This window comes from Punica granatum, chromosome 7 (assembly GCF_007655135.1).
Source record: "Punica granatum isolate Tunisia-2019 chromosome 7, ASM765513v2, whole genome shotgun sequence".
Lineage (NCBI taxonomy): Eukaryota > Viridiplantae > Streptophyta > Magnoliopsida > Myrtales > Lythraceae > Punica > Punica granatum.
Genome location: NC_045133.1, coordinates 7,325,208 through 7,352,868, shown reverse-complemented (window position 1 = coordinate 7,352,868; position 27,661 = coordinate 7,325,208). Strand labels below are relative to the sequence as shown.

General features: G+C 40.3%; 4 protein-coding genes, 1 non-coding gene and 1 pseudogene across 11 annotated transcripts; 3 read left to right on the top strand and 3 right to left on the bottom strand.

Moving 5' to 3' along the window:
* Positions 1-1,314: 1,314 nt before the first annotated feature.
* On the top strand, positions 1,315-4,483 carry LOC116214610 (tafazzin). Of its 3 annotated transcripts, none has more exons than XM_031549993.1 (8): positions 1,587-1,728; positions 1,846-1,956; positions 2,041-2,159; positions 2,272-2,337; positions 2,435-2,632; positions 3,009-3,127; positions 3,366-3,471; positions 3,648-4,483. In XM_031549993.1, exons 3-8 carry the CDS (start codon positions 2,085-2,087, stop codon positions 4,227-4,229), a joined length of 1,146 nt encoding a protein of 381 aa, XP_031405853.1. In that variant the 5' UTR covers positions 1,587-1,728; positions 1,846-1,956; positions 2,041-2,084; the 3' UTR covers positions 4,230-4,483. The 3 variants fall into 3 exon arrangements, with proteins under 3 accessions (XP_031405852.1, XP_031405853.1, XP_031405854.1); XM_031549994.1 differs by having other exon boundaries at positions 1,589-1,728; positions 1,862-1,956; XM_031549992.1 differs by lacking the exon at positions 1,846-1,956 and having other exon boundaries at positions 1,315-1,728.
* A 140-nt stretch (positions 4,484-4,623) lies between these two features.
* On the bottom strand, positions 4,624-4,695 carry TRNAE-UUC. The gene has a single exon. It is a non-coding gene; the product is annotated as a tRNA-Glu (tRNA).
* A 105-nt stretch (positions 4,696-4,800) lies between these two features.
* Positions 4,801-7,035, top strand: LOC116214357 (annotated as a pseudogene).
* Positions 7,036-9,857: 2,822 nt separating this feature from the next.
* LOC116213899 (E3 ubiquitin-protein ligase RFI2-like) lies at positions 9,858-15,094 on the top strand. The gene is made up of 6 exons (XM_031549030.1): positions 9,858-10,264; positions 11,802-11,971; positions 12,770-12,828; positions 13,066-13,091; positions 13,192-13,579; positions 14,103-15,094. Exons 1-6 carry the CDS (start codon positions 10,117-10,119, stop codon positions 14,590-14,592), a joined length of 1,281 nt encoding a protein of 426 aa, XP_031404890.1. The 5' UTR covers positions 9,858-10,116; the 3' UTR covers positions 14,593-15,094.
* A 429-nt stretch (positions 15,095-15,523) lies between these two features.
* Positions 15,524-18,125, bottom strand: LOC116213900 (cactin-like). Its single transcript, XM_031549031.1, has 2 exons — positions 17,646-18,125; positions 15,524-17,385 (listed from the first exon to the last, which is right to left on the bottom strand). The coding sequence occupies exon 2, from the start codon at positions 17,379-17,381 to the stop codon at positions 16,140-16,142; it is 1,242 nt and encodes a 413-aa protein (XP_031404891.1). The 5' UTR covers positions 17,382-17,385; positions 17,646-18,125; the 3' UTR covers positions 15,524-16,139.
* Positions 18,126-20,645: 2,520 nt separating this feature from the next.
* LOC116213729 (serine/arginine-rich splicing factor SR30-like) lies at positions 20,646-26,183 on the bottom strand. 5 transcript variants are annotated; one of them, XR_004158124.1, is made up of 15 exons: positions 25,994-26,183; positions 25,402-25,505; positions 24,713-24,778; positions 24,487-24,561; positions 24,269-24,374; positions 24,141-24,187; positions 23,980-24,037; positions 23,811-23,860; positions 23,643-23,699; positions 23,449-23,561; positions 23,269-23,373; positions 21,796-21,861; positions 21,390-21,423; positions 21,185-21,274; positions 20,738-21,097 (listed from the first exon to the last, which is right to left on the bottom strand). XR_004158124.1 is itself a non-coding variant. In XM_031548771.1 (14 exons), the coding sequence occupies exons 2-14, from the start codon at positions 25,492-25,494 to the stop codon at positions 21,065-21,067; spliced, it is 927 nt and encodes a 308-aa protein (XP_031404631.1). In that variant the 5' UTR covers positions 25,495-25,505; positions 25,994-26,182; the 3' UTR covers positions 20,646-21,064. The 5 variants fall into 5 exon arrangements, 2 of the variants coding, with proteins under 2 accessions (XP_031404631.1, XP_031404632.1); XM_031548771.1 differs by lacking the exon at positions 21,796-21,861 and having other exon boundaries at positions 20,646-21,097; positions 25,994-26,182; XR_004158123.1 differs by having other exon boundaries at positions 20,750-21,097; positions 21,390-21,861.
* Between the last annotated feature and the right edge of the window lie 1,478 nt (positions 26,184-27,661).

Here is a 27,661-nt window from a genome sequence, read left to right as displayed (position 1 = left end):
ATATACTAAAATGAACATATACATATACTGAACGTAAATGATATAAACATTACAAAGAAATTAACTGATAATATATAGAAGTTATAAAAAAAATTATTATGCTTCATATTATGATATAGCACTATGAATTTAAAGTTATAAATGAAATAAAAATAGAACTTAAAACTAAGGATCTTTTAAACGATGTTTAACAAAAAGGCGAATCAAACTTTTATCATAATTACAAAACTTAATATAGCAACATATTTATATTAATAGTTTTTTGAAAATATGACACATATTTATTGAAATAATTAGTTTTAAATTATTATTATAATAATGAACTCACTCTAACATAAAAAATTATTGAAGGTTGTTATTTATAAATTAAAATTATTACTATTTTTAATAAGAAAAATTGGTGTGTGAAAATGTAAATAATTACCATAATAAATGATATAGAGATATATGAAATTGAATTCGTGCAACGCACGGGACTATAAAACTAGTAACAAAAAAAATTCCAAACTTTTAACATTTTAATGATTTTAGCACAAATTTTTTTCTCTTACTCAAAAAATCTCAAACTATTGATTTAATAACAATGTTAGCACTGGATTAATATCTCTATTAATTTTAACAGTAATTGTTGACATGTCCATCAGAGTGCGGCGTGTTGCACGGTGATTGGCTGATATTTTTTCAAATGAAAATAATTAAAAAAATCGAAGGGAAAAAGCGGGTCGGTGACCGACGTCAAGGCCTTGACCGATGGGAATCCAAGAAATCTCGCGACCCCAATTGGAGGGGGAGGGGGGCGGTGGCCGGTGCCGAGGCCCCTGCCACCGTCCACCTCCTCCCTTCGTCCCTTCAAATTTTTTTTTTTTCATTCATTTAAAAAAATATCGGCCAATCACAGTGTCATATGTGGCACTTTGATGTACACATCATCAATTTTCATTAAAATTAATGGAGATATTGACCCGTGCTAATATCGTTATTAAATTGATAGTTTGTGATTTTTTTGTGAAGGAAAAAATTCATGTTAAAATCGTTAAAATGCGAAAAGGTTGAAATATATATGTATTTTTTCGGGGTCACTAGCCCCTGCAAAAATCATGATTTCCAGCCGAGGCCCGTAGTCCTCTCCGAGGCTGCGGCCCGTTATCCTATCGCTGCTTCAGTTCCAGCAACCGATCAATCTATCAAGTCCTAGTAATGAAGTGGGTCCCCAGCCTCATGCTTCTTTCGGATGCGTGGGGCCCAGAGATATTTTTTTTCCTCATCCAGTAATAATAGCTCGATTCCAAAATGCGACACGACACACCGTAGACTAATTTCCCCACCCGTCGGCCCTCGCGAGCTCCTCTTTCCCCTTCATCTCTCTCTCTCTCTCTCTCTCTCTCTTCCGCCACAACGTCGAACTTCTCTCTTCCGCTCCCTCTCTCTCCCACCTTCTCTATATCTGACTGAGGCCTCCATTGTATAATCGAAGCAATCGTCTCGCTTCGCAAGTTTATTCGTTGGTCATGGCCGCTCAGTTGATCGATAGGGGAGATCTATGGAAGAGCAAGGCGCGGTCTCTGCAGCTCCGGCTCCGGGACCGCTTCAGAGTCGCGGTGGACCGCCACCGTCCGCCGATGTTCGGAGACGGCTACTTCTCCGCGACCCTTCAGCGTTGGCTCCAGAGGTACCGTGATTTTCGCAGGGAGTCGCTGCCATCTTCCTCGTCCTTCTACCGCAAACGAGGTGAACACTCTCTCTCTGTCCTCCGTGGTATTCGTTTCGGCTTCGCCACAGCGTCGGCTCTTAGATTTTAGCTGCCTTTGCCGGAAATTTCAATGCTCGCTCCTTGGTTTATGATAGCGTATGCGGTGATCAGGGAAGTAGGTTTATTGCATTGGCATTCCAAACGGTTGGTTCTTGGAGCATGACTGACTGATTCTGCATTATCTTCCAAAATCTTGGAGCAATCCGGTAGCTTGTTTGCTTTTCCACGATATAATATATATTTTGCGGTGTTGTTCTAAAGAAATAATTGCTAAATTTTCGATTCTGCAGTGGGCAAGGACTTCAATGCAGAGGAAGATTCAGCGATCCTCCGGATGCTTCAGGCAGTAGCTGTGCCTGTCATAGGAAGTGTGTGTCACGTGTTTATGCATGGTCTGAATAGCGTCCAGGTGAGATTACCATTTGTTTAATCTTCTATCCTCTTCAAAAGCATTTATAAAGTTCTTGATTTTTTTGGTCTTATGGTGAGTTTACATTTTTCTGTCTCATTTCTGGCGATAGGTTTATGGTGCTGAGAAATTACATGATGCATTGTTAAATAGACCGAAGGGAAAGCCACTGCTGACGGTATGCCAGAGGACATGCTCCTCAAGATGAGCTAGCTTTTTTAACATTCTATATATGGTTATCCATTCTTTTGGCATCTCATTCATGTGTTCTGCAGGTCAGCAATCATGTTGCTTCTGTGGACGATCCATTTGTTATTGCATCCGTTCTTCCTCGTAATGTTCTTTTGGATGCCCAAAATCTCAGATGGACACTGTGTGCCACTGATCGATGCTTCACCAATCCTGTTGCCTCAGCCTTCTTTCGATGTGGAAAGGTGCTGCCAGTTTCCCGCGGTGATGGAATTTATCAAAAGGTAATGGACTTTAAATAAATTTTCTTCTGATTTATCCTGAGTAAGCTCATTGGCGTACCACATTCATTGGTTTTATGTAAGAGGCAAACAAATATATAATCCTGTTTAATGAATGTTTTTAAGAAGAAATTTAGGGTCAAATGTCAACCAACAGAAAAGGAGGGGAAAGACTTAGTCTTAAAAATCTTCTAGCAGCTAATCTTCGGAGTTGTAATTTGGTTCTGTGTATTTTTTGTATAAATGAACCTTTATGTTAGGTAAATTGGCACTTCTCCACCCTTTGATCTAATATTTTATTTACTGGAAAGCTGTCGGTCATACTTTGGCTCTCTGATCTTACTCTTGTTTTCTCCTTCCTCCTATTGGGATCATGCAGGGCATGGACATGGCTATTTCCAAATTAAACAGCGGTGGGTGGGTTCACATCTTTCCTGAAGGTAGCCGATCTCGGGATGGTGGGAAAACCTTGGGATCACCAAAAAGAGGCGTGGGGAGGTATGAGTGTCTCTGCCTCTTGTATGTGCACCAAATTAGGTGCTTTTAGCACTTTGCTGTTTATGGAGATTTATGATGATAGGATGGATGTTTAGACTCGTTCTGGGTCTTTATTTCTCAAGTAGACAAGTTGCCTCTCCTTTTGGGGGAAAACCTGCAATTTTTGTAATTGCGTCTCCTTACAGTTCTTGAGCCAGTTCTTACTGTTCAGATGGTCCAATATGTCATATTCTTGCAGACTCGTCCTGGATGCAGACAATATTCCTATGGTTGTCCCATTTGTGCATATGGGAATGCAGGATATCATGCCAATCGGTGCAAAGATTCCGGGAATTGGCAAAACGGTGAGGACATTATGGTTAATCAATTAATAGAAGTTCAAAAACCTCATGTTCAGAGTTGGGACTAAAAGTTAAATTTGTAGGGCTGTTAAAATAGGACTCTGCCCCCCCCCCCCCCCCCCCCCCAATAAGGAAAAACGAAAGAAAAAAACTGATTTCTTTATGCTTGGAGCTTGCAGGTGATTGTACTCATCGGGGATCCTATCCTATTTGATGATTTGCTCAATATTGAGGAATCCAAACGGGTCCCTAGGGGGAAATTATATGATTCAGTCGCATCAAGGATAGGACATCGGCTTCAAGAACTTAAAAGTCAGCTCGACAGGCTAGCACTAGAACAATCCATACAACTATGCAGCCGGTCTGTGCAGAACTCAGAGCGTGCTCTGGGAATTCTTCAGCAGATTGACTGGGATTCATTCGGAATGGGGAGCCACATATTCCTCAAAGATGAGCCTTCACAAAGTCAAGAATCAGTGTTTCCACGAGGTTCCGAGGTGAGACGCGAGCAGGAACGGACGTCCATTGATTGGTACTTCAGGATGGGTTTCCTATACGAAGGCGGATTCATGTCAAGGATGCGTGGATTTGTTGACCCGCCTGACTTGATGGGGTTCGCAGCGAAAGGCTTGTTCATGAGTCGGACTGCAGATGAAAGACCCGTAGAGAGCATCAAGGGCGTGGGCCCATTGAAGGCATGGAAGCAATTCTTGGAAGATAATGTCTCGCGGCCGCTGGAGTGCCTGCTGAGACCTTGCTAGATCGAAGTAGGAGTCTACTTTTTGTGAATGTAAAATATATGATGTTTTCTGGGGGAGCTTGTCAAAGTTTTGATTTAGAGTTAGAAGTTAGGCACCCGACAAAATGCGGTGTTGAAATCCGACTTTGTAATATAGAGGTTGAATGTTATACACAAAGTATCACGATATGTCCATCCACACCTACCCTCTAGATGGCCGACCCGGTTTCTTTCCCCAAGAATATTATGGTGCCTAGTCGAGGTTAGTGTCCTGTATTCCGTATCGGTTCTTTAAATAACATTCTCGTTAAAACTGCAAAGACCTCTTGCCTGGGGGATCTTTGAACAAATGACTCACCGTTCGGTTGAAGACAGACAAACGTCCTAAAAGGCAACGAAAATATAAAAAGAAAAAATTCCGTTGCCGGGAATCGAACCCGGGTCTCCTGGGTGAAAGCCAGATATCCTAACCGCTGGACGACAACGGATGATTGTTGCCAAAGGGCTACCGAAAATATACTTATTAACGCAATAGGTCCGTTTCTTTCTCCCCAGGCAAGCAAGACGGAAGAGCTTCTTCAGTTCTGTGATTCATGAGTTTCGAGTCTGGACCAGAAGTTGAGCTCGGAGGACTGATTGTCTTCTCTCTCCGCCGTATGATTTCCAAGTCTGAGGAGATTATTAGTCTCGTAGAGATCATCAGCCATGGCCGCCGCAATGGTCGAAGACACCAACTTGGAAGACGACCAGTTGGCGTCCCGAAGATGTCATCAGATCCACTCTTCTCCTCGACAACGAGATTCGTCTTCCTTAAGGTCCCCTTCGTTTAATTGCTATAACAAAATTGAGCCCCGTGCGTCAATTTGTCGGATTTCCAGCGCGATTCAACTGGGAAAATGTTGTTGTCGGGTACAGGAAGAGCTGTAAAGGACGAATTTGGAGCTGGACTCGTACAACGAGAAGATAAAGGAGAACCAAGAGAAGATTAAGCTCAACAAGCAACTTCCTTACTTACATTGTTGAGGTAGTTGCTTTGCTCGTAATCGATTCTCTCCCTCTCCCCTTCCCTCCGGTCGTCCTCTCTCTCTTAAATCCTCTTCAAAACTTGTATGCGTAATCGGGGCTACTATCAGCTCTAATTTCTAGTCGCTGGAATTTCATGTAGGAAGCTTGTTGTCAAGTTTGCTGTGTCCATACCGCGTGCCCATAGTATTGTAAATTGCCTTACATGACAGTACATCGAGAATCGGTTGAAATGGAGGGCTTTCTAATGCTTATCAACAATTAGTTATGGAAATGTGTTGTCCTGAAGACGTCTACACGTCAGGTGAGCTTGGCTTTTTTGTGATGGCATATGAACTGTTATGAGATATGTATGAATTATGTGTGAGATGAGTTTTTTTGCTCCATCATTGAGGTCCTTTGAGCTGGGTCGTTTGAGTCTTGGCATCGATATGGTTTAAGATAGCGAGAATATCTTAATTAGTGAATGTTGTTTTAGGTGGTCATTTGCTGAAAAATTGAGTTGTTTTGGCTGGCTTACTACAGTTTTGTTAAGTGAAATGTATTTCTGTTTTTGAGTTTGTTAACCGCTGCATAGAAAATAATGTTCTGAAGTTTCTCTTTTCTCTTCTTGCTACGTACAGACGATATTTTTGCCTGTTGTTGGGCTTGTCCATCCCGACAAGTTAAAACCAGGAGATCTGGTTGGTGTAAACAAAGATAGTTATTTAATACTGGACACTCTGCCCTCTGAATACGATTCACGTGTAAAAGCAATGGAGGTTGACGAAAAGCCGACTGAAGATTATAGTGATATTGGAGGACTGGAGAAGCATGTAAGTTTCCTGCTGTGCTAATGCTAAACAGTACTAGACACAATCTATTGTACAAGATTCTTGACCCTGTGCATTGTTGGAAACAGATACAAGAATTGGTGGAGGCTATTGTTTTGCCTATGACACATAAAGAGCGGTTTCAGAAGTTAGGAATTTGTCCTCCCAAGGGAATATGGTTGTATGGACCTCCTGGTACTGGGAAAACCTTAATGACTCGTGCTTGTGCTGCTCAAACAATCGCAACCTTCCTGAAGCTGGCTGGCCCTCAGCTTGTGCAGGTATAGCTGTATTAATCTAATATCAATCAATTTTCACTTTGTTATTGTGACAGTAAACTACCGACTTTTAGCCTTTGAAAGCATTGAATTATTATATATATATATATATATATATATATATATTTGTTAATTAGTTGACTATCCAGCTGTTCAGACCATCAAATAATCTTTGTCCTTGTTAGTCGTTGACTATGGGTCTTTAACATATGAGGGACCTTCGGCCTTATGAATTTCGCATTTTCATGTTGGTCTTTTATACCAGCTAATGTGCTTGGTTATTATCATTTGGCTATTCTAGATGTTTATTGGAGATGGAGCAAAGCTTGTCTGAGATGCTTTCCAGCTTGCAAAAGAGAAATCCACATGTATCAACCGATTTACCTAACAATAAATTTCATTGATGGGTGGTGAAGTCCCATATTGTCTATCATGAGGTCTTTTCTTGTAGACTTGTAGTTGTTACATTCATAGAGATCTTTTGTCTCATGGTAGCCTGCTCCAGTCCCCTTACGAAACTTTCGTTATTGGGTTAGCCATTTCATTGATGAAATTGATGCTATCGGGGACAAAGCGATTTGACCAGTACTAACTTGTTTATTTGATCCTCGTGCTGTATTTACCAATTACCGTGCACCAACTTTTAACATGTATCTTCAGAAATAAGTTAAAAATATGTGACAGAAAGAAGTTGTGTGGCCATCTGGTCATGAAATTTTTGGATCAGATTCTCTGTGCTTAATTTTTGGCTGTTTACTGAAACTATTTTTATCGAGTGCTGCGAAGTAAGTGGAGATGGGGAGGTGCTGCTGACAATGTTGGAATTACTCAACCAGCTTGATGGCTTTAGTAGCGATGACAGGATTAAGGTCTCAAATCCTCCTTGATATACGTTTCATATCTACATCCTTCTAGTCTTCGTCACATGCTTGCAACCTTTTCATTTTTGACATTGGCTTAGAAATTGGATCCTGTCAATTCATGTTATTGCGAGATGACATCTCCTACTTTATTCTGTTTGTGTGATTTCTGGAAGCTGCACGTTATATCATACTAGATACGAGAGAGTAGGAATAGAGTAGAACAAAATTGCCCCTTAGGTCATACCTTGGGTAGATATTCCATCTTACCAAACATGGCCTTAGAATATTATGGCCATTACTAGACTAGGAGTACCCTGTGAGCCTTGACCTAAAATTGTATAATAACAGGTGATTGCTGCAACAAACAGAGCTGATATCTTGGATCCTGCACTTATGCAGTCTGGTCGATTGGACCGAAAAGTCGAATTCCCGCATCCTACCTATTAAATTTTCATTGGGCTTATATGGACTGGGGTCTATTTTCGCTTAAAAGCTCAAGCTGATAAGTGGTGGTACCCAAGTCATATATTAATCCATGGATTTTCCTTTTCTTTTCCGATGTGGGATTTATCTCATTTTACTCCTCAATACCCGTCCTCATGTGCAACATGTGGTTTATTTCCGCCTACACGTTATTACGTGCCCTTAAATACTCGCACTCAACAATTGATCTCGAGCTGGGCTCATCTTCCGTGCTCGGGCGAGGAGGGACACTAACACGAGGCGCACTCTTGGCTGCACTCGATATACTGGGTCTGGCGTGGTGTGGGTGCACACCCGCGTATAGATACGCATACGCATAACCTAAGATCTGATACCATATTAAATTTTTATTGGGCTTATACGGGCTGTGACCCACGAGGACTTCAACGAAGGCATTATTCCAGTACAGGCAAAGAAGAAAGCAAGCTTGAATTACTATGCGTAGGCCAATCCTTCAACTTGCAAACACCGAGCTTGTGAGCCTCTGGGTGTGAATAAGCCGAAGACAAGTAAGTCCTGAAACCTCAGGTGGATGGATTTTCAAGTTGAAGCTGCAAGCGATCAGGGCTTATCCATTACATGAATTGATGAGCTAAAATGGAAAATGCTGGTCCTTATGGACTTGGAGGGATTTCATCTCGGAATTTGATTTCATTCGATCAATTTCTCATGTTTCCGTCTTGAACTAGGAATTATGATTCGCGCTAACATAAGCACTTGAATTGTCGGGTTGGATCAGTCATGCCGTGCCCCAGCTCCATTGGATCTCTTCCCTCCCCCGAGACGGTGCTGGGTACACCGCGCCATAGAAATTTCCTTGCTGGATATCATCAAAACTGGGCTGTGATGCTTTTTCGATATTACCGTGCTACCTTCTGACATCATTTGCTGGCTATATGAATTCTCTAACATGTCCCAGTTGTGTAACTACTGACAACTCGTGACTGACACCTGATGTTGGTGTTAAAATAAATTATGGCAAGGTTGGGTTGGTTTAAACGGTTCAATATTTATTCCGTTTAAGTAAGATCTCGAACTCGAGCTATTGTGAATGCAAAAAATTCACGTGGAGAGAGTTCTAGTCCTTAGTGAGTCGACGCAGCTTGATTGGATTACTCATGATTCAATTGGGTTTTCGAATATTAAACTCACATTAAAAAAATAAATTATGGCAGTCTCTTAACCATAAATAAATAAGTAAATAAATAATTTTAAAAACAAAACTATGATTGTCATTGTTAAATGCATCTTCAAAGACCCTAATGGTCAACACAGCTCAATGACCTGTTCCACAGCATATGTTTCACGCGCTGATAATCCTTCCCATGTCTACGTACCTGCGTCGTACCTTCCTCTGAGGTAGTCAAATTTTAGATGCCAAACCAGCTTATTTCGAGCTCTTCGTTGTGCAATGCGTTGGACTAACGCCGTCACGGAACTTGGCTTCAACTTCAAGTTAGAAGGACGGGATACGAATAAGGAGAACAACGGTAATCAGGAAAACTAACGGAACAAACCGAGGAATTCTTGCGTATACTGCATTAGGAATTTGATGTTAATCGTGGTTGCCATTATTGAGTGCCCAAAGATGGTTGGTTAGAATAAATGATTAGCAATTGTCATGATTTGCAGAACTAACTTCCACATTTTGCTAAGAAAACCTTTAGCTTATCGAAAAATATATAATGATTGATCACTGTAAATGTACCCGAACGACGATAACAGTAACAGTTGAAATTCGATTCCGATTTTCGAGAAATATGTCATTGGACGGACTAAAAGTTTTCGAGCCTATGTGCCGCTCTACCAGATTATGGACCGACGGTCTATACTAATACATCGATCTCGGTTGAGGCAAGAGATATAAATAATAATAATAATAATAATATATAAATTAGAAAAATGAGAAAATGAAAGTCGATATGAAAGAAAGAAGAGAGAGAAAGACACGGCCAACAATCGTCAGCCAAAATTCAACCGTACACGAGACAGACAGCGGCAATCGCAGCCGTCCGTTTCCCGTCCGGACAGCCAATCCTCTCTCCAAATCCAACGGGGTAAGAAAATCAGAGAAACCGACCACCTACTCAACTTCCTTGTTATAACAAATAATTAAATTAAATCATAATAATAATACTGATATAATATTACTATCATAATTGATTAATTAATAGCAATAATTCATAAATAAATAAAATAGATAATAATCATACAATCTCTGAATCCATCGGAAGAAACAGCGGGCTCCTTCCTTCAATTTCCAATCTCCGGTTCTTCTTCCCAAATCCGATCATCTCTTAGCGTCGATCATCTCGAAACCCTCAATTCCGTGAACGAGGAGGAGGACGGCGTGCAGTTAATTTATCTCCGAGGAATTTTGCTCATGCCCATTTCCTGACTGACCTGAGAGAAAGGCTAGGGTTTTTCGTCGGTCGTTGGTTGCTCCGGCGATGGGGTTGAAGGGCGAGGCTGACCTCGCGGTAGAAGACGACGGCGGTGGGAAGTCCGCTGTCCCATGCTCGATTTGCCTCGAGGCTGTCACTGACAACGGTGATCGGTCCTGGGCTAAGCTTCAATGCGGTCACCAGTTTCACCTGGGTAAGCCGTAGATGATTGTGTTTGATCGTGTTCTTGCGTAATTCGGCTCATTGCCTCGAATTAACGAGATCCGATTTGCAGCATCTCCCGTTTAGCTCGGAATTTTTTTTCCCCTTTCTGATATTTTAATTGCTTGAGCTTAGAATTTCGGTTGGAGGCCCAGTATGAATGATTCATCAGAATTCTGAGATCCGCTTTGACTGTTTCGTGATATTGCCTCGTCGAAATGACACGCTTAACTCGATGAATTTAGAGTACTCGTGTCATGACTGAGTTAGTTTTATGCGTAATGAGCTTGCTTGATGAGTAGATCGACTCATTTCCTGAAAAAATTCGAACTGATTAGACCGTTTCAATCTTGGTCCAGCTGAATTTGATCTAGTCAAGTATAAGCACAGGATTGGTATGATTTCTGGCACGATGAATTGCCATTCTTTGTCCATTTTATATCCATTTTATAACACATTAGCAACTTATCCCCTAGTCCTGCTTCTAATCTAGATATGTTTGTTGATAAGAACGCCCATTTGCCCATATCGTATCTTCCAGAGTTGCAAAAATAATTTGTTCTCATGTTAATTTGGTCAATGAGAACCAAGGATGACTAATCATTAAGTCGTGAGATAGAGACTGTTCTTATCCCCTGAGGCAGCTTCCTTGTTTTCTATTTCTTTGCAAAAGACTGAAGAAGAGCCCATTCAGTGTCGAGTTTATGCCGTTCTAGCCTATACCAGACAATAGTTACTGTGCTAATGATGTACGGGACATTTCATAGAAATCAAAAGACCTAATGGGAAGGGGACTAATCTGTCTTATTTCTGCCACGCCTATAATTTGTCCGATGTAACCCGGCAATACTAGATAGTCATATAGTACCTTGTGCTTACTGTAAAGTCTATTCCTAAGATTTGTGATTGAAGCATCTCCTTACGTGTTTTCTCTTTCATGATATTTCCTTTTGAGTTTGAATGGCGGTTAGAATATGTTTGTAATTGCGGAAGTTAGTAGATTGCCTACTTGATGATGGTATTTAATTTCCTTTTGCATTTACTACTTCTGTTTGTACTTAATTTTCTCCCTTAATTTTTTTCTCATGTCGTGGCTGCTACTTGGCCAATTCTATGGATGTATCAAGTTCGTATTTTCTTCATAGTTCCTTGGATATTCCCAGCTTTTCAGTTGATACGTATGCTTCGTACTGGAAAAGAGTTGGTGGTGCAATTACCTTGGGATATGCTTTTTCTTTTTCTAGAGGAAAACAATGTTTAGTAGTGGATCCATAGAGGTTCGATGATATGCTTCTTCTTTGTGTAAGCTGACTGATGCATTTTTGTCATATATGTATTATCCATGCCCTTATGATGACTAAATTCCAATAGGCTATATCAACAACCAATAAACGATGTCAGTGTGAACCACTTAAACTGTTTATGCTGATTCTTCTTATACGCTTTTCTATTTTGCAAAACCAGAGCATACCCAACTGCATTCAGTCTGTAGGCCTTATTAATAAATCCTTTTACGTGATTCCATTCAGACTGCATTGGTTCAGCATTCAATGTTAAGGGTGCGATGCAGTGCCCTAACTGTCGGAAGGTTGAGAAAGGCCAATGGCTTTTTGCAAATGGTTGCCATACAGTTCCTGAGTTTAGCATGGACGAGTGGGCACATGATGAGGATCTTTATGATTTAAGTTATTCTGAAATGGTAAGCATTTTTATGCATTCAGTTGTAGCCTTTACAGTTTGTTTAATTTGTCATCTTCTGCTGGACTGTTATTTATTTATTGTTTCTTGGCTTGGTTGTGTAATCTTTATTTTATTAGCATTTGGAGTTTGTTCCTGCCTAGAGTATGGGTAGAGGGAGATGATTTTTGTTCTCCTCTCCTTTCCCCTTTAGCTCAAAAGAATTCTAACGACGAAGCCAATTGCTTTAATTGTTTCTTCGAGTTTTTGTCCTCGTCTCATATTGTTGGGGCCAAACTAATGTCAGTTAGCTAAGTCAGAAGTATATAACCACCTTTGAATTTAGCATTAAAATAAAGAAAGCATAAATCTCGCTGAATTTAGTTAAAGAAATCACACATGCTATATCTCTGGCTGAGTTGCTTTTATTGTAGGTTCTTCCGTTACATTTTAGGCAATGAAATTGGAGATGCAGGATGCTGAGAATTCCAAGAAGTAGGTGGGATCTTAAAGGAGAAAGACTAATTACTACAAAATGGATTTTGTCTCGCATTACCACCCACATTGCACTGAGTCTTGATATTTATTTGTGGTACCTAAACCCTAGGTATTTGAGATGTTTTAATTGATGGAAAGATATCCAACCTTTCTTCTTCTTCTTCTTATGCTTTAATTGATACATAAAAATTCAATGAGTATCATAATGATTTAATTGATAGATAGATGTTCAAAAGGATGTTTACTTTGGGTAAATGAGTCGACGCTTCCATATTAAGTATCAATGCCATTTGAAAATTCTCTTTCTGGATTATGCTTGCAGTCCTTTGGTGTCCACTGGTGTCCATTTAATCAACTAGCAAGGCTTCCATCATCATTTGAGTAAGCTTGAATCCATACTTCTTGCTTCTAGCCGCTTTTCTCCTTTGGCGCCCCTGGCACTCGAAAGTGCATTCTTTCTGTTTCGCTATTAATGTAGGAAATGAAATATATGGAAGACCAATGAAATATTTCTTTTTTTTTTTTATAGATTGATGGATGAAATAAATGTTAGTACCCTTCTGTCATTTCTTTCTATTACGATAACTTCTTCCTGATATATCTCTCTCTTTTATGCAGGGAGGGAGATTTTCCATCAGCTGCATGTAAGATTTAAATGATCTTATCAGCAAATAAAATTTTCTTTTTGTCCCTTTTCTTTCTTTCTTTTTGGAGGATGAAGATGTGGTTAATGGTGAAATGCAGATCACGATGTTCTGGGTCAGCATGCTGTCTTTGCTGAACACACAGCCATATCATCTGCTGCTCACCCATGCCCATATGTTGCCTATTTCGGACCAATGCATCATCCCTCCACATCAAGCTCCAGTGGCAGTGTCACGGATGCTAGTTTTAGTAACCCCTGGAATGGTCCCAGCGCTGAAATTGGTAACTTTGCTTATCCCTCCATGGACCATCATTTTCATAGCTGGGACCACCACTCTCCTCCCTTCTCAGCTAGCAGTGGCCGTGTTGGTGGTGCCGCTGATCAAGCTTCAGGCCCACCTACTGTTTCTAGATCAAGTAGGAGCAATGCAGATCTGCCCAGATCAGGATCATTCATGCATCCATTCCTTGTTGGTCAGAGTCACAGGTACAAATCAGAAGCCTATTTTTCCTTAAAAGAGTTGTATTAGTACTATTTGTATGTCTTTTGTTCTGTCTATCCTTTTGTTTGGAAGAGTATCATAAATTTTTCGTTTGAAAGTAATGATGAGGTGCAGTACAATTTCAGCGATGATAGTGCAAATGTCTTAACATTTACCCTACTGTCATGATTGGATTGAAGAAATGGAAGATTTTCTTGGAGCTGTCTTTTTTTTTTTTGGGTGATTTTGTTCCATCATAGCAAACATGATCTATGGTCATATACTAATGGACTAGCTGGTGTGTCACTGATTGTGATGGGACCCCACGGGATCTATAATAATCATTATCTGTTGTTCTGGTCTGAAATTCTTGACAGAATACTTGGCCTAGGATTAGAATCCTTTTACCTTATCTTCTGCATTTGAACATTGGGCGCTTGTCTGTAAGATGTGAAGAGTTGATAAAACATCTGTATCATACAAATTCTCTCAAGCTGACCCCATCTGGTGTTTATCTGCTCTGTCTAGTTCTGGAACAAGGTCTGGGAGCTCAGTAGCATCAACCTTAATCCCTCCTTATCCGGGAAGTAACGCTCGGTCTCGGGACCGAGTCCAGGCCCTGCAAGCGTACTACCAACAGCAGCAACCTAATGGTGGTCCAGCCATTCACAGCCACACCGTTCCTGGTACAAGGCGATCGAGTAGCCACAGAGGTATGGCCCACGTAGGGTCAGTAGCAGCCTCATCATCAGAGCAAAGTAGTGGGCTGTACTTCATCCCCACAAGTTCTTCATCAGGCCGTAATTTTCAAGAACCAGAGATCCCAGCATCAGTTCGGTTTCATGCATGGGAGAGAGATCATTTGCCTTCCATGTCATTGAGCCAAGTCGACAGGGATCACCCAGGTTGGGCCGTCTTCCACCCACCTGCCCCTGGTGGATCTGACCCCAGCTTAAGGACCAGCAGCTTCCGCCAAAGGCATGGATCTGAGAGGACTCCATCACATAATCGGTCGTAGTCTCAGGCTTGGCTCAGTTCAGCAGCTCGGCTCAACTTTCTCATCTCTCTGGTCAAAGCGAAAAAACTGAATCTACTATGACTGATAAAGGAAAACATGTACGCTATGCATGAGAAAAAAACATAATGCTGTGCAGTCCGATCGGGTTTCCTGAACCTGGTTGGGGCTTTTCAAGAAAAGAAAGTGTAGAGTTGCCCGAAAAACGATCTTTCTGGCAGCGACACGGTTGTGTGGACTTAAAAGATGTTGCTTGAGTTGGTTTGTGGGTCTTTGGGGAGGGTTTCTGTTAGGTCTTTGTGTCCCCCGGTTAGTCATGGATCGATGACAGAGAGATTCTGAGTCGGTGGAATTCCAGGGTTCACAGGGGCTGTGTCGAATGTTTAAAAGGAAGTTCTTGATTGAGCGATTCGGATTATAAAGTTTATACACAGCCCCTGACAAAGGCAATGTCGTTTCACATTTTATTTCACGGGTCCTCTTGTGAAAATTAATCTTTGGATCACTTGTTACATGGCGATATATCAGGACTGCAATTTTGTATTGCCACAGTACCTATGCTGAATGCAATTTTAGCGATAATCGTGAGCCGTCGACCTGAGCGATTTGAGGACAAGATGGAGGTCATAATGCAACATTCTGGAAGATCTACTGTCTGCATCGTGCTTCTCTTACTCAAAATGGCATTTCAGCGACAAACCGGTATCTACCCGTGGGGGCTAGGTTTGGGATTCGGTCGGGCTGATCTTTGTCATGTTGGGTGCTCTGCTTGCTCCATTTCATCCACCATGCGCAATATAAATGGGTGATTTTGGTAAGGCGAAAGATAAATTAATAAGACAAGAGGGTAATGTCTATACTTTAAGCTCTCATTATCTCGGAATCGAATAAATCCTGACCTTCTAGTGCAAGAAACACTTGACAATATCCACAAATGACGGTGATGAAAGTGAAAAATCTTCACTGGATGAGAGAAACTAAAGGTAATATTATGATATCAGAAGCTCTCAATTATCGGAATTTCGTATTTTACAGAGTAACATCAATTCAACATGAGTATAATTGCAGAGGCAACTGTCTAGATACAGGATTTTAGTATCACCTTCCTACACATTTCGTCTATACAGAGGAAAACTCGATTCGAAGAAGCTTAGTAAGTTTGGATCGAGAGTTACTGCATTAATGGCTTAATTCCAGGTATTATTATCCTTCTCAATCATATAAGTTGGCGTTGTGGACTTGTCAACGAGGTCGGGATAGAAGATGTTGAACTTGTAACCGAGCACCATCTTGGGAGGTGGGTTATCCTGATCATAATGTGTTTGATTGTACCTGTTCCACACATAACCGGAGTGCACACGGTTGAAATACTTCAGCTTCCGAAGCTGGAACTTATCATGCCAACAGTACACCTTCGAGCCGAGCTTCACTTCTGAGCTTGATCCAAGAACTTTATCCCCCTTTTCCATAGCTCCCATAGCTTCCATGGCCTTCGTTTCAAAGTTATCTTCTGATGAAGCTGCCTTTGATGTCGCAGCTGCTTCTTGATGTCATCTTTGTTGTATTACTGCCAATCTTCTTCGTTCCAATGCTGCCCTGTCCACTCCGGGACTGATGGCCTCTTCATTATCATCACCATGCAGAAGCAAATGAGATAATGATCCAGTTTCCTCTTCATTCTTCGTGGTTTCTTCTTGCACCATTGGTTCCTGGGAGATATCTCGAGTATCATCATGCTCGGGTCCATCCTCCTCTATATGTTGCTTCAGGCGTTGGAGATGTTTACTCGTTTCTTTCAAGAAAGCATTAGCCTTGCATATGCTGATCTGTTTAAGAACAACTTCCCAGAACTCTACGACCTTCGCTGTACCGGAACCAAGCCAACTCTTGACACTAGAATGTATGTTCTCAAGCTCCTTGTACGTTTTCTGCAGAAGATAATCTCTCACATCCGTTATAATGCTATCGTGCACGCCTCTCTCTTCGGCAAGCAATTCTGCAGCAGGTTCTTCTCCATGGACACGAGCTCGATCAAGTGCGTCCTTTCTTCGAGCTTTGCCTATCTCAAAATCACAAACCAAAAGCGCTGCATTCCAGTACTCTACACGTGTTCCCATCTCAGTGTCCGAATCCAAATGCATATTGATGTCGTCACGAAGCTCTTCTGTGTCTTTCACTGTCAAGCCCTTGAAAACCATGCAAGGATCATTCAATTCAATATTCAAACTGCTCAGACCATTGAGGTGCCCGGTGAGAATATCTATTGGCTTCGCATGGCCTTCACGTAAACGTATTTCCGGCCGGAGTTTAGTCTGATTAAAATGAAACTCTCCATCTCCCTTCTCCCAGCCTTGGAACACCGCACGGGCACGTTCCAGAGCGAGCAAAGCCCCGTCTTCCTCATGCAGCGACTTTTCAAGGGCTCGTTCTTCCCTCCTCTTCCTCACTTTCTCGATCTCTGCCATCCTCTGTTTCTGCCTCTTCTTCTCAGCTTCAATATCCCGTTCCATCTTCTTCTTCCAAACAAATCTTTCGTTGAGATTCGAATCGCCAAACGGATTCGAAGTGTTCAAATATCCAGCGACTGTCTGGGACTTCAACTTTTTTCCCACACGCAAAGCCTTCCGCCACACGTATGCTGCAATTTCCTCCTCTGGTATGTCCCTCAAGGATTTTCTCTTCTTTCTGCTGCCAGAATCAACGCCATAGTTGTCGTTGGGTTCACAGGTCCGGCGACTGCTCCTAGTGGTACGGTCCAGGCTCTGGCTGGTTCCATTATGGATCTTTCCCATCGCACTGCAAACCGGAATTTCTATGAGATTTCATAAACAAACTGAGTAGAACAGTTCTCCGATTACAACTGCCATAATCACAATAAGCAACAAACAAATATTCGAACCGATTCCGAAAATATCCCATAAAAGATGAAATTTTGCGTAAAATCAGTCCGAACGTCAAATCATCGAGATAGTCTTGGCTTAAATTCTAATGATAGTAGCGCTGGCAAATCAGGATTTTTTGAAATTGATGATAGCAAGTTTGAGATTGAGACATACCAGCAGCCGGTAAAAGCCTTTGTGAAGCTTTGGAGAAGAAAGAGATCGATGGGGAGGAGGTCGTAGGCTGCACTGGAGAGAAGACGCTGACGGTGAGCCGGAATCTGAATTACGGTTTCAGCAGATCAACTCAAACTCAATCTGTTGCGATATCTTGGGTTTTACTCTTTCAATGAAGAAGAAAGGGGGCAAAACTATGTCGGTTGAGAACCCGCAAAACCGCGGGAATATATTTGAATTGTTGTGCTTTAGATTTTGTACTGTCCAAATAAAGTGCTTACTTATATATAAAAAATTATATTTTTTCAATTGAAATCTTTTTCACATGTAGTATTGCATGAAATAAAGAAAATTTTAATTTGAATATAGAAAATGCATTTTTATAATTTGTTCAAAATTATCATAAAATTCTATCTCTAAATTTTAGTAATTGGTTCATGTATCACGCTGGTCTTTACACTAGTATAATTAAAATTGTTATTAGGGTTCATGGAGATGGCGAGTAGGGTGAATTTTCCCACCCTCAGCCACCCCCTCCCCCCTTATTTAAAGAAAAGGAAGAAATTAAATTTTTGTTAATTTTTTATTTAATTTTTTTTGCTGAATATTTTTTTATTTAATTGAAGAGTATAACTATCTTCCCCTGACGTGTATCAATTGAAATTTTCAAATCCACTATGCCCGACTAATCTAGCTTTGAGCGAAGTCGACTTAGAATATAAAACATCTCTCAATCGTGAATTTTCTTTAATTACAACACTCGCATCCAATATCTTAACTAAAAATAACAAGCATCGACACGTCTAAAATAAAAAAATATTTATTTAAAAAAATATATTTCAATTCGTCGTTAATTTAACCTAAGAATAACAAGTATCAACTTATCTAAAATTAACTCACATTTATTTTAAAAAATGTATTTCAATTCGGCATTAATTTAAGCTTATATGTGTAGCACTGATATTTGGAAATTCACTAGGTCCAATTAATCTAAATTTGAACAATGTCGACTTACTAAGTGATAAATATCTCTTGAACATGAATTTTCTCTAATCACTTGAAACCAGAATAACATATTTCAAATTATCCATACTATGTATTCCGCTTCAGTAAAAAGTAAGAAAAATGTTTTCGAGAATCATGAATTTCTAAGAAAAAGCTAAAAGGCAAAGAAATCGCTATAAATTACTTTCAACATATATATTAATTTCAAAGTATATGCGGAGAATAAGAAAAACTCCGGAAGAACTACCACTGAAATCGAAAGAGGGACATGTATATATAATGTAAGGTGGATGTTCGAGAAAAGCTAGTTACTGCATATACATAAATCATGTCAGAATGTAATAAATTTATATAATAATAGAGATTGTCCCTTGCTATGCATGGGATTATATATATTTTAAAAATATTTAGTGACTTTTACTATCAGAACCAAATTGTATTCCTGCACTCCGCGGTCTATATAATTCTAACAACCGTGATAGTTCCATTAGTATAAAATTCAAGGACAAATGTAGTTTTCTTTTAAAATAATTTAACAGATATATATAAAACAACAAACTATTTTGTCGGTCTCTCGTGTATTCACCTTACAAAGCTAATATCTCGTAAAGTCGCGTCATCACTTTACATGTCCTTTCATGCAATTTAATTATATAAATATTATATTAAGTGATATTTAACTCTGTTGGTCGAACTTAATTATAATTTTTTTAATATTATTATGTAACTTTTCACTGTTTAAACCGTAAATAAATGATAAAAATTTATTACAAAATAAATGGATAATAATGTACGTAGATATATGTATTCCAATTAGTGTATATATGTATATATATATATACATTTTTAAATATTATTTTTTCATTTATTAAATTTCTATGATTACTATCAGATATTATAGCACAATATTCTTTGTGAATTATTTTCTACGTGAAGTATCTGGGTAATTTATAATACTTATTTAATTATTATGAAAATTGTAAATAACTTCATGCAAGGCACGGATAGTCCTATAAGTGTGACTATATCATATCATTTGTGGCAGCGATGGTCTTATATACACATTATATTTATTAAAATTAATGGTATTATCTCGTGCAACAAAATGAATGATCTCCATACATGAATACAACCTAAAAATTAGAGAAATTACCCCTAAGGAGAATTATGCCACCTCCCCTTATATATTTTTTTTGTCCAAGTTGACTCTCTTGCGCACGACTCGTCATAGCCAGCACACCAGAAAAATTGACCTCAATTAGACAACGAAAATTTTAAAGAAAAATTCAAGACGGGGTTTGTAGAAAATTTTCAGTAGGGCAAAGGTCAGCCGTCTGACCACCTCCCCGAGCCCATGCCAGCCACCGCGGCTATGTCGGCATCGTCTAAGGCCTTGTCAACATTGACTAAGGCCTGTGAAACCTCCGGCGGCCTTGCTCCGGGAGACGGCAGCTGACACTGGTGAACATAGTTCACTACAATCACTGAAAGTGGCAAGCAAAACAGAGGGAGAGGGAGAGATCAGAAAGAGAGAGTTCCAAGCGACGAACCAATACCAGCACGGGCAGTACCGTTGGTGGTGGATCGTTGGTGGCAGCCAGCTAATGCAGTACGCTGTCAAATAATTGATTGAGACGTGACACTGTCGAATAAAATGATTGACACGGTGCGACATCACACGATTGATCAACTTTCTCAGCCAACTTATTCACAATCGACCATCGTAAGCAGAGCTCTGACTCATAACCGGGTTGCGAGCACAACCCTGTACATGAGAATCCTCTTCACTTATATTTGTCACCTAAGCAGCTGAACTGTAGCCTTTCCCTGGCCCAAAGAAAGAGACAGCAAAACTAAAGTACATGCTTGTGCCCTAGATCTTCACTCTAGAGCTGTCACAGCATGCCACTGAACACGGCATTTTTCGATACCAAGCTTGACCTTACTAGGTTGAGATTATGGCCATACGAATATATATTAATATTAGATTAGGAAAAAGAAAAGCACTCGGGTTCACAAAGTTTAATATGGAACATACACCGCAACTCAGCCCCAGTTAAGCACTCTGCTAATTTAACCAGCAGAAGTACGGCAATAACTTATCGGTCCACTGAAAGCACACAACGATCATATTATCAAGTCAATCATCATATCTCCCCATGCGGAAGGAAAATGTAAGCCATCGTAGAAGTTAAAAGGTATTAAATAGGACTCCTAATTATTGATGCAGGTATACACCGATAAATATCATGTCCCCCTGATAATACCTCCAAACTAGACAAAGTAAATTGATCTGAGCTCGAGCTCAAGTCAAAACCACCAATTATCACTGCATCCGAACCCAATTATCACTGCATCTCGAGCATAATCAGCTGATTCTTCAGAGCAATCTAGTGCTCTTCAGAATGCAGCACTCAGTAGCGATCCCTCGAGTCCTCTGACCTCACCTGTCGATTAACCATAAAAAATATACATTACAAATACGCAATACCAAAGTTGCAGCAGAAATAGCTGGTACAGGGAAGAGGTCATACAGAAGGTGAGAGGGACCGAGATAAGCTCCTCCTCGGGCTCCTACTAACACTACGGTCACGTGGGCTGTCAGCTGCCCATTTGCTCCGAGGCTGCCATGAAACACCACAAGTCATCAGAATGACTCAGAAAATAAACCCCAGATGGCAAAAGGCCCACTAATCGTCTAACTGATTCATCGATAATAAACCCAGAAATCTCACTTACAGGAGTCAGTGGGGATCTTGACCTTGAAGGAGATCTGCAAAAAAAAATTTCCAATTGTTAATGCACATTTTAGATGTTTGTGACCTAATATTTAAACCTCCACCCCAAGTCTCAGTGCCAAGTCATCTCGTAACTTTAAACAGCCAACAGAGACCTGCCAAATCATCCTCTATCAGTGGTAGGCTACATAACCTACAAGAGATCCATGATATCCCATTGAAACGACTTCTTTGCTGGCAGGTTGTAACCCAATGCGTATTTAAATACCCCTTATTCCCTGAATAAATATTCGCAGCCCTTAAGATTCAGGGTCCTGAGCTTCGCGTATTTAGTATAACTAATTTTTGGCAATTTTTTCGCAAGGGACCCACCACATAAGAGCTTTTACCTCAACAACTGCTTTTACCTCAACAACTTACAGAGTTGCACCACTTCCCATCAAGGTGCTTCATGACGCTGCAAAACGCCGAATCTAGCAAGCAAACAAGTCAAATGCTCAAAGAAGAAAGAAAATTAGATTGGCTGGCCCCATTTTAATCACCGGTTTCATTTTTAGAACCAGGGGCTTCTTTTGATTCATTAGCTCTTTAAGAATTTTAAAGATTATCAAGGAATATAACAATGGTTAGTCCCTCTCTCAATTATCCCTTGAATTTCCATGCCCCTCAAAGAAACTAGTTTTATTTCTACTTGGATGAAATTAGACAATATTTGCGTGACCTAACTATACATAAACAGAATGGTAAGAATACACCAAACAATAAAGTCCTTTATTTCTTTTCACTGAAAAGCAAAACCAGTTAGTCAATCAATGGTGCAGACCTCCATTTTCCTCACTTTGCCTCCAAACAGCAAAGCAGATTGGGGAAAACCCCACATAGAAATGGATAAACGACCTTACCAGCTTAAACTGTCGACTTTGAATTTCATACAAACATAATTTTTTAGACGGTATATTAAAAGGCAAAAATTGCCCTATGCATTTCCCGAGGAAAAGTAACAACTTTGAATTTGAACTGAATAGGTTTTCTTTGTGCTTTGTCAAAAGACAAGCTGCCGCATATGTTTTATTTCAACTGAATAGTTTTATTTCTACTTGGATGAAATTAGACAATATTTGCGTGACCTAACTATACATAAACAGAATGGTAAGAATACACCAAACAATAAAGTCCTTTATTTCTTTTCACTGAAAAGCAAAACCAGTTAGTCAATCAATGGTGCAGACCTCCATTTTCCTCACTTTGCCTCCAAACAGCAAAGCAGATTGGGGAAAACCCCACATAGAAATGGATAAACGACCTTACCAGCTTAAACTGTCGACTTTGAATTTCATACAAACATAATTTTTTAGACGGTATATTAAAAGGCAAAAATTGCCCTATGCATTTCCCGAGGAAAAGTAACAACTTTGAATTTGAACTGAATAGGTTTTCTTTGTGCTTTGTCAAAAGACAAGCTGCCGCATATGTTTCATTAGAACACACACCAAGCAGAGGATTAGCCATGATGTTGCAATTATCCAATCCCTCATAAGAATTATGGTATTCTATAAACAGAAAACCTACATCCCACATTTTTAACGATGCAAGTGGTGAACCGGTAACACTTCGTAAGCAGGATGCTTAAGCCAAACATCTTACGGCAATACGAGGTTCACAGGATTCAATGTGCAGAGAAAGTTAACCAGAAGGCGTATCAAAGAATAAAAATTGGAAATAACTACAATATTACTACTGATAACATACCATTACCACCTAATGAATTGAATCTAACCTACAGCCCTGAAGATAAATTGACAAGGACAAGAAATACTACTATACAACTAAGACCAGAAAAAAGAAATCGAAATCACTTCAAACGGATTTTAGTACTGTACCTTGAGTAAGAGCGTGGATATGATCCAGAGCGGGATCTAGAGGAAACAGACCTCACTGGAGAAACTGATGGAGAACGCCCTGAATATTTTCTCCTGGGGGACTTGCTGTAATACAAAGAAATGTTACTATTAAATGAATAGATCAAAGTACTCATTCTATACTGTGATTGGTAAACAAACCTTCTACTCCGATTACTGTAGCTGCGGCTATAGCTTGGACTGCGGCTTCTTGAATAGTAAGGGCTACGACTAGGACTCCTAGAGTAGCTCCTCCTTGAATCATACTCTCGAACCTAGAAGGTACCCCATATTAAAACCATTAAGCTGAGGCTTACAATATCAACAGTTAGGCAAGAAGCTACAGCTCACTATACCCGAATATATGCCCGACTGAAAGCATTCCTGAAGAGAGAGTCATCTAGTTTCCTGATCTGCAGGACAAATTAGCTTAATGAGAAACACAAATGCTCCGAAAAAACTTGCAACTCTGGAAACCACACAATCGGTATACATATACAAGTGCAAAATATAGCACAACTTACTGCATATTTCATGTCATCATAGTTTGTGTAATCTACTATTCCTGAGACACCTGCAAAGTATTTTGACAGCGAACTACATCAGAACAAAATTTAAAAATGATCTATTCTGAATATATATTGTACAAATAGAAGGGGGAAAAAAAAACTAAAATGGGCAATTCATATTTACCATCACGATCACGAAACACTTCAGAAAAACAGACATCCCCAGCACGCCGCATGTGGTCCTATATAAAACCCAAATCCAACTTAAGGGATCTAGAGCAACTATTAAAAACTATAATGTATAAAGCCTGCATGACATCAGATGGAGAGGAAGAGCAGACTTACCTTCAGATCTTGCCAAGATGCAGAAGAAGGCAATCCAGTGACCAAGACTGCAGCACGGAAAATATATGAATCTCACACAGAAAGAGACCTTGTAGTAACTGCACAAATAATGGAAAGAGACCACATACCACGATAATCAGAGTGCCTAGAAGCTCCACTTCGGCTACTTCCACTACTATAGCTGCCATATCGGTCAGAGGACGAATATCCTCGCCCCCCATGTGCAAGTTCAACCTTCAGAAGTATAAATGGGTATTTATTTCCATCAGGGAAAAAAATGCCTAGTGATTGTTAAAAAATTGTAATGGACTTAAAGAGGGACAAAAAATTTCTAAGGTCTACTCACTCGTAAGCGATATCCATCGAACTTGCACCCATCACGTCCTCGAATTGCATCTTCAGCATCACGAGGGTCCTCAAACTGCATTCACATACACAGGAGGATGTGTAAGTCTATAACAGTGTACACTGGCAAAAAGTGTGTAAAGATATCAATGATCTCACAGTAGCTACATAACTTACAAACTCATTACACAATTTGCGGAGAAAAGCAACCAACATCTATTACGCACCTCCACAAAAGCATATCCTGGGGGTCTGGGAGGGACCTTCAAATCAATGTCCACAATTGTTCCATACTGCAATAAGAAGGTGATTAGTAGGCTAAAAGAATTAGTAATCAGCCCATGTAGTAAAACCACCCCTAGAAGAAACCACAGCTTTGATGCTATAACAAGTTAATGGATTATGCCCAACTGCATTTTAATCCAGACGAACAAACCATGAAAGCATTAGGCACATCTAAATCTCATCATCACATTACCCGCAAAGTACAGTACGTTATCGTCACCCTACAAAACATTTGGTTTAACTGAGAAAGAATCCAACTTAAGATCTTATCTAGTGAAAGAGCTTCCTCTCACAGTAAAGGGTCATAGACCAACAATAAGACAAGGCCTCGTTGACATTACTTGGCCTAGAGAAAGCAGCAACTACTAGCTGTTGGGTCTTCAGGTCCAAAACGTTTTTCCTATCCCTGCAATTTCTCAATCTCCCCAAAAATTATATGAGGCACATAGCATCATGCGCCATAGGCGTAATTTCAAAAAGCAATCGGTCGCCCTTACTGCTGCACATAACCGTGCATGAGATTTTCACCTCACATGTTACACGGGTTTCCATCAAACGAGAGGCTGATTAACAATGAAACAGTTATTTAAATGGAGAAAAACAGGGAGTTGCAATTCAGTAGTAAAACAACCTTGTAAAACAGATCCTCCACTTCTCTCATCCGGATATCACCAGGAAGATTGCCAACATAAATAGTGCGGCTTGAACGGCTGCTTCTGCTCATTTTTCCTTTTCCTGAAAGTGAAAAGAACTCCCCATCAAACATATACCCACACAAAAACCGTCAGAGAAATGACAACATGGGAAATAATCTACCTTTTATCCACTTTCTGACTATGCAATGACCAGAAAAACGCCGAGCAAAATCAGAACACACATATATTCCAAGAGAATTGTGCATGCATGTGAGGATGCAGTACAAAAGTCGGAGAAATCGAAGTCCGAGAAATGCTTATGCATATGCAGAACAATCACCACAATCGAGATTTTCACAATACTGATACTGTCAATCGACTCGTGTTTAGACCACGACTCATCAGAGTCTGAACCAAAACACATACACATACCCATCACAACCCAGATAGGAAAAATTCCAGGCAAGATTCATCGTCTATTGCTAATTCCCGGCACAACCAAACTGATCCGACATCAAGCAATTGATCGAAGAGACTGCGAGAACGTCAAAAAAAAAAAAACTCTGTACGGTGGTAAAATCTTCGAACCTGGTGGATCGACGGCAACTGATTGATGATGATCAGCGGCAGGAGAACAGATAAGACCTTCAGGAGCTCAATTCAATGGAGAATTTCGGATCAAACCGCTCGTCTGGTTCGTAACTTCTGGGCGTAACGAAGAGAAACGGAGGTTATGTAGAACTCGAAGGTTCAGGTCTTTCTAGAAGATATAGAGAGAGAGAGAGAGAGAGAGAGAGAGAGAGAGAGAGAGGCGGCAAAGAACTCCTGACTGGCTGGGCTTCTCGAGATCCCGGCCCGTCCAGTCAACCAACGAGAGCCGTTCGATCGAGCAAAGGGAGTACCGTGGACGGTCGGATCGTGGCAGGGAATCCTGGGAGAGGCGGACACGTGTTTCGTTTCTGTACACGGGATGGGATATTCCCATCGCTGGGGGCCCCACCCGCCAAACCGTTGTTGCTGTCGCTGGTCAGTGCAGTCGTGTCGGGGCTTTGGATTTTCTCCCGGGCATTTACATTTTGTTTAGAATTGCCCACCGTAGTTTGTGCAGGCTCTCAAAATGGCCCTCCTGATGGTTGATATGATCCCAGACTTCTCCAAATCGTCACAATCCGTCCATATCACTGACACCGTTATGGGTGAAAACCGTTTGAACTGGGGCATATTGGGGATGGAAAATTACTTGCCTCAAGCTTAGTGTGCAAGTCCCTCCCGAGTCCTGTTCTTAGATGTGCATAACAAGATTTGAATCCAAGGATGGTAGTAATGGGACATTCCATGATCATACACAAATTACCAATTACCAATATATTCTATGTAGGCTCAACCAGCTGATTATAACACGGAGAGGCTGGTAATGGCTCGATAACAGTAGGAAGTGATCAACGATATAACCGTATATAAAGATACACATCCTTCGTGAGGTCGGCTCATAACGTCGGCCCAAAAGTTTCAAGCATGAAATGGAAAGGCCCATTCAAAAGGACTTGCGGATGCAACTCTTTCAAATTTGTTCTTTAGAAAGTGTGCCTGTTAGAAGAGGGGGATGCTCTTGGACCTTATAAGGTTACCAAGATCTCGAATCTTTCTGACGGGGTAATGAGTTTTGGCTTCTATTTAATCCGTGGGACGAGTCTTCAGCTTGACTTCTCAATGAAAGCACTAACTCATGAGGTCGACTCATAACGTGGGACCTAAAGGGGTGATCGGTTTTGGTTTGATTCGCTTTCTAGCTCAAACCGCGAAAACCAAACGATAAATTTGGTTTTATGAAATTTAAAAATCATATCCATATTCGAACCATTTATCTAGAACTAATATCAAACCAAAAAAATTCTATTTTCGATTTGGTTGACCGATTCACCAAATTCTCTCTTTGGAGTATTGGACCATAATATATATTATATGACTGGGAATTTAATTATCGTATTGGTTTATATTTATGAGAAGAGGGTCGAGGGACGAGAAATACTCTGTATTCATGTGTTGATAGAAGCTGAAGAAGGAGAAATGAAAGAGAACTAAGGCTTTGTTTATTTCTGTTGACACCATATTTCGCAATTTGTGACTGAGCCGATCCAATAGAATGATAGAAATAGTACATGAAGTTTTTGGATTATTTGAGGCCTTTAGGCTCGGTGATGAGTAGAAATTCGGATAGGCCTGGTCTAGGGTTTGGCAAATCCAAGTGTTTTGAAG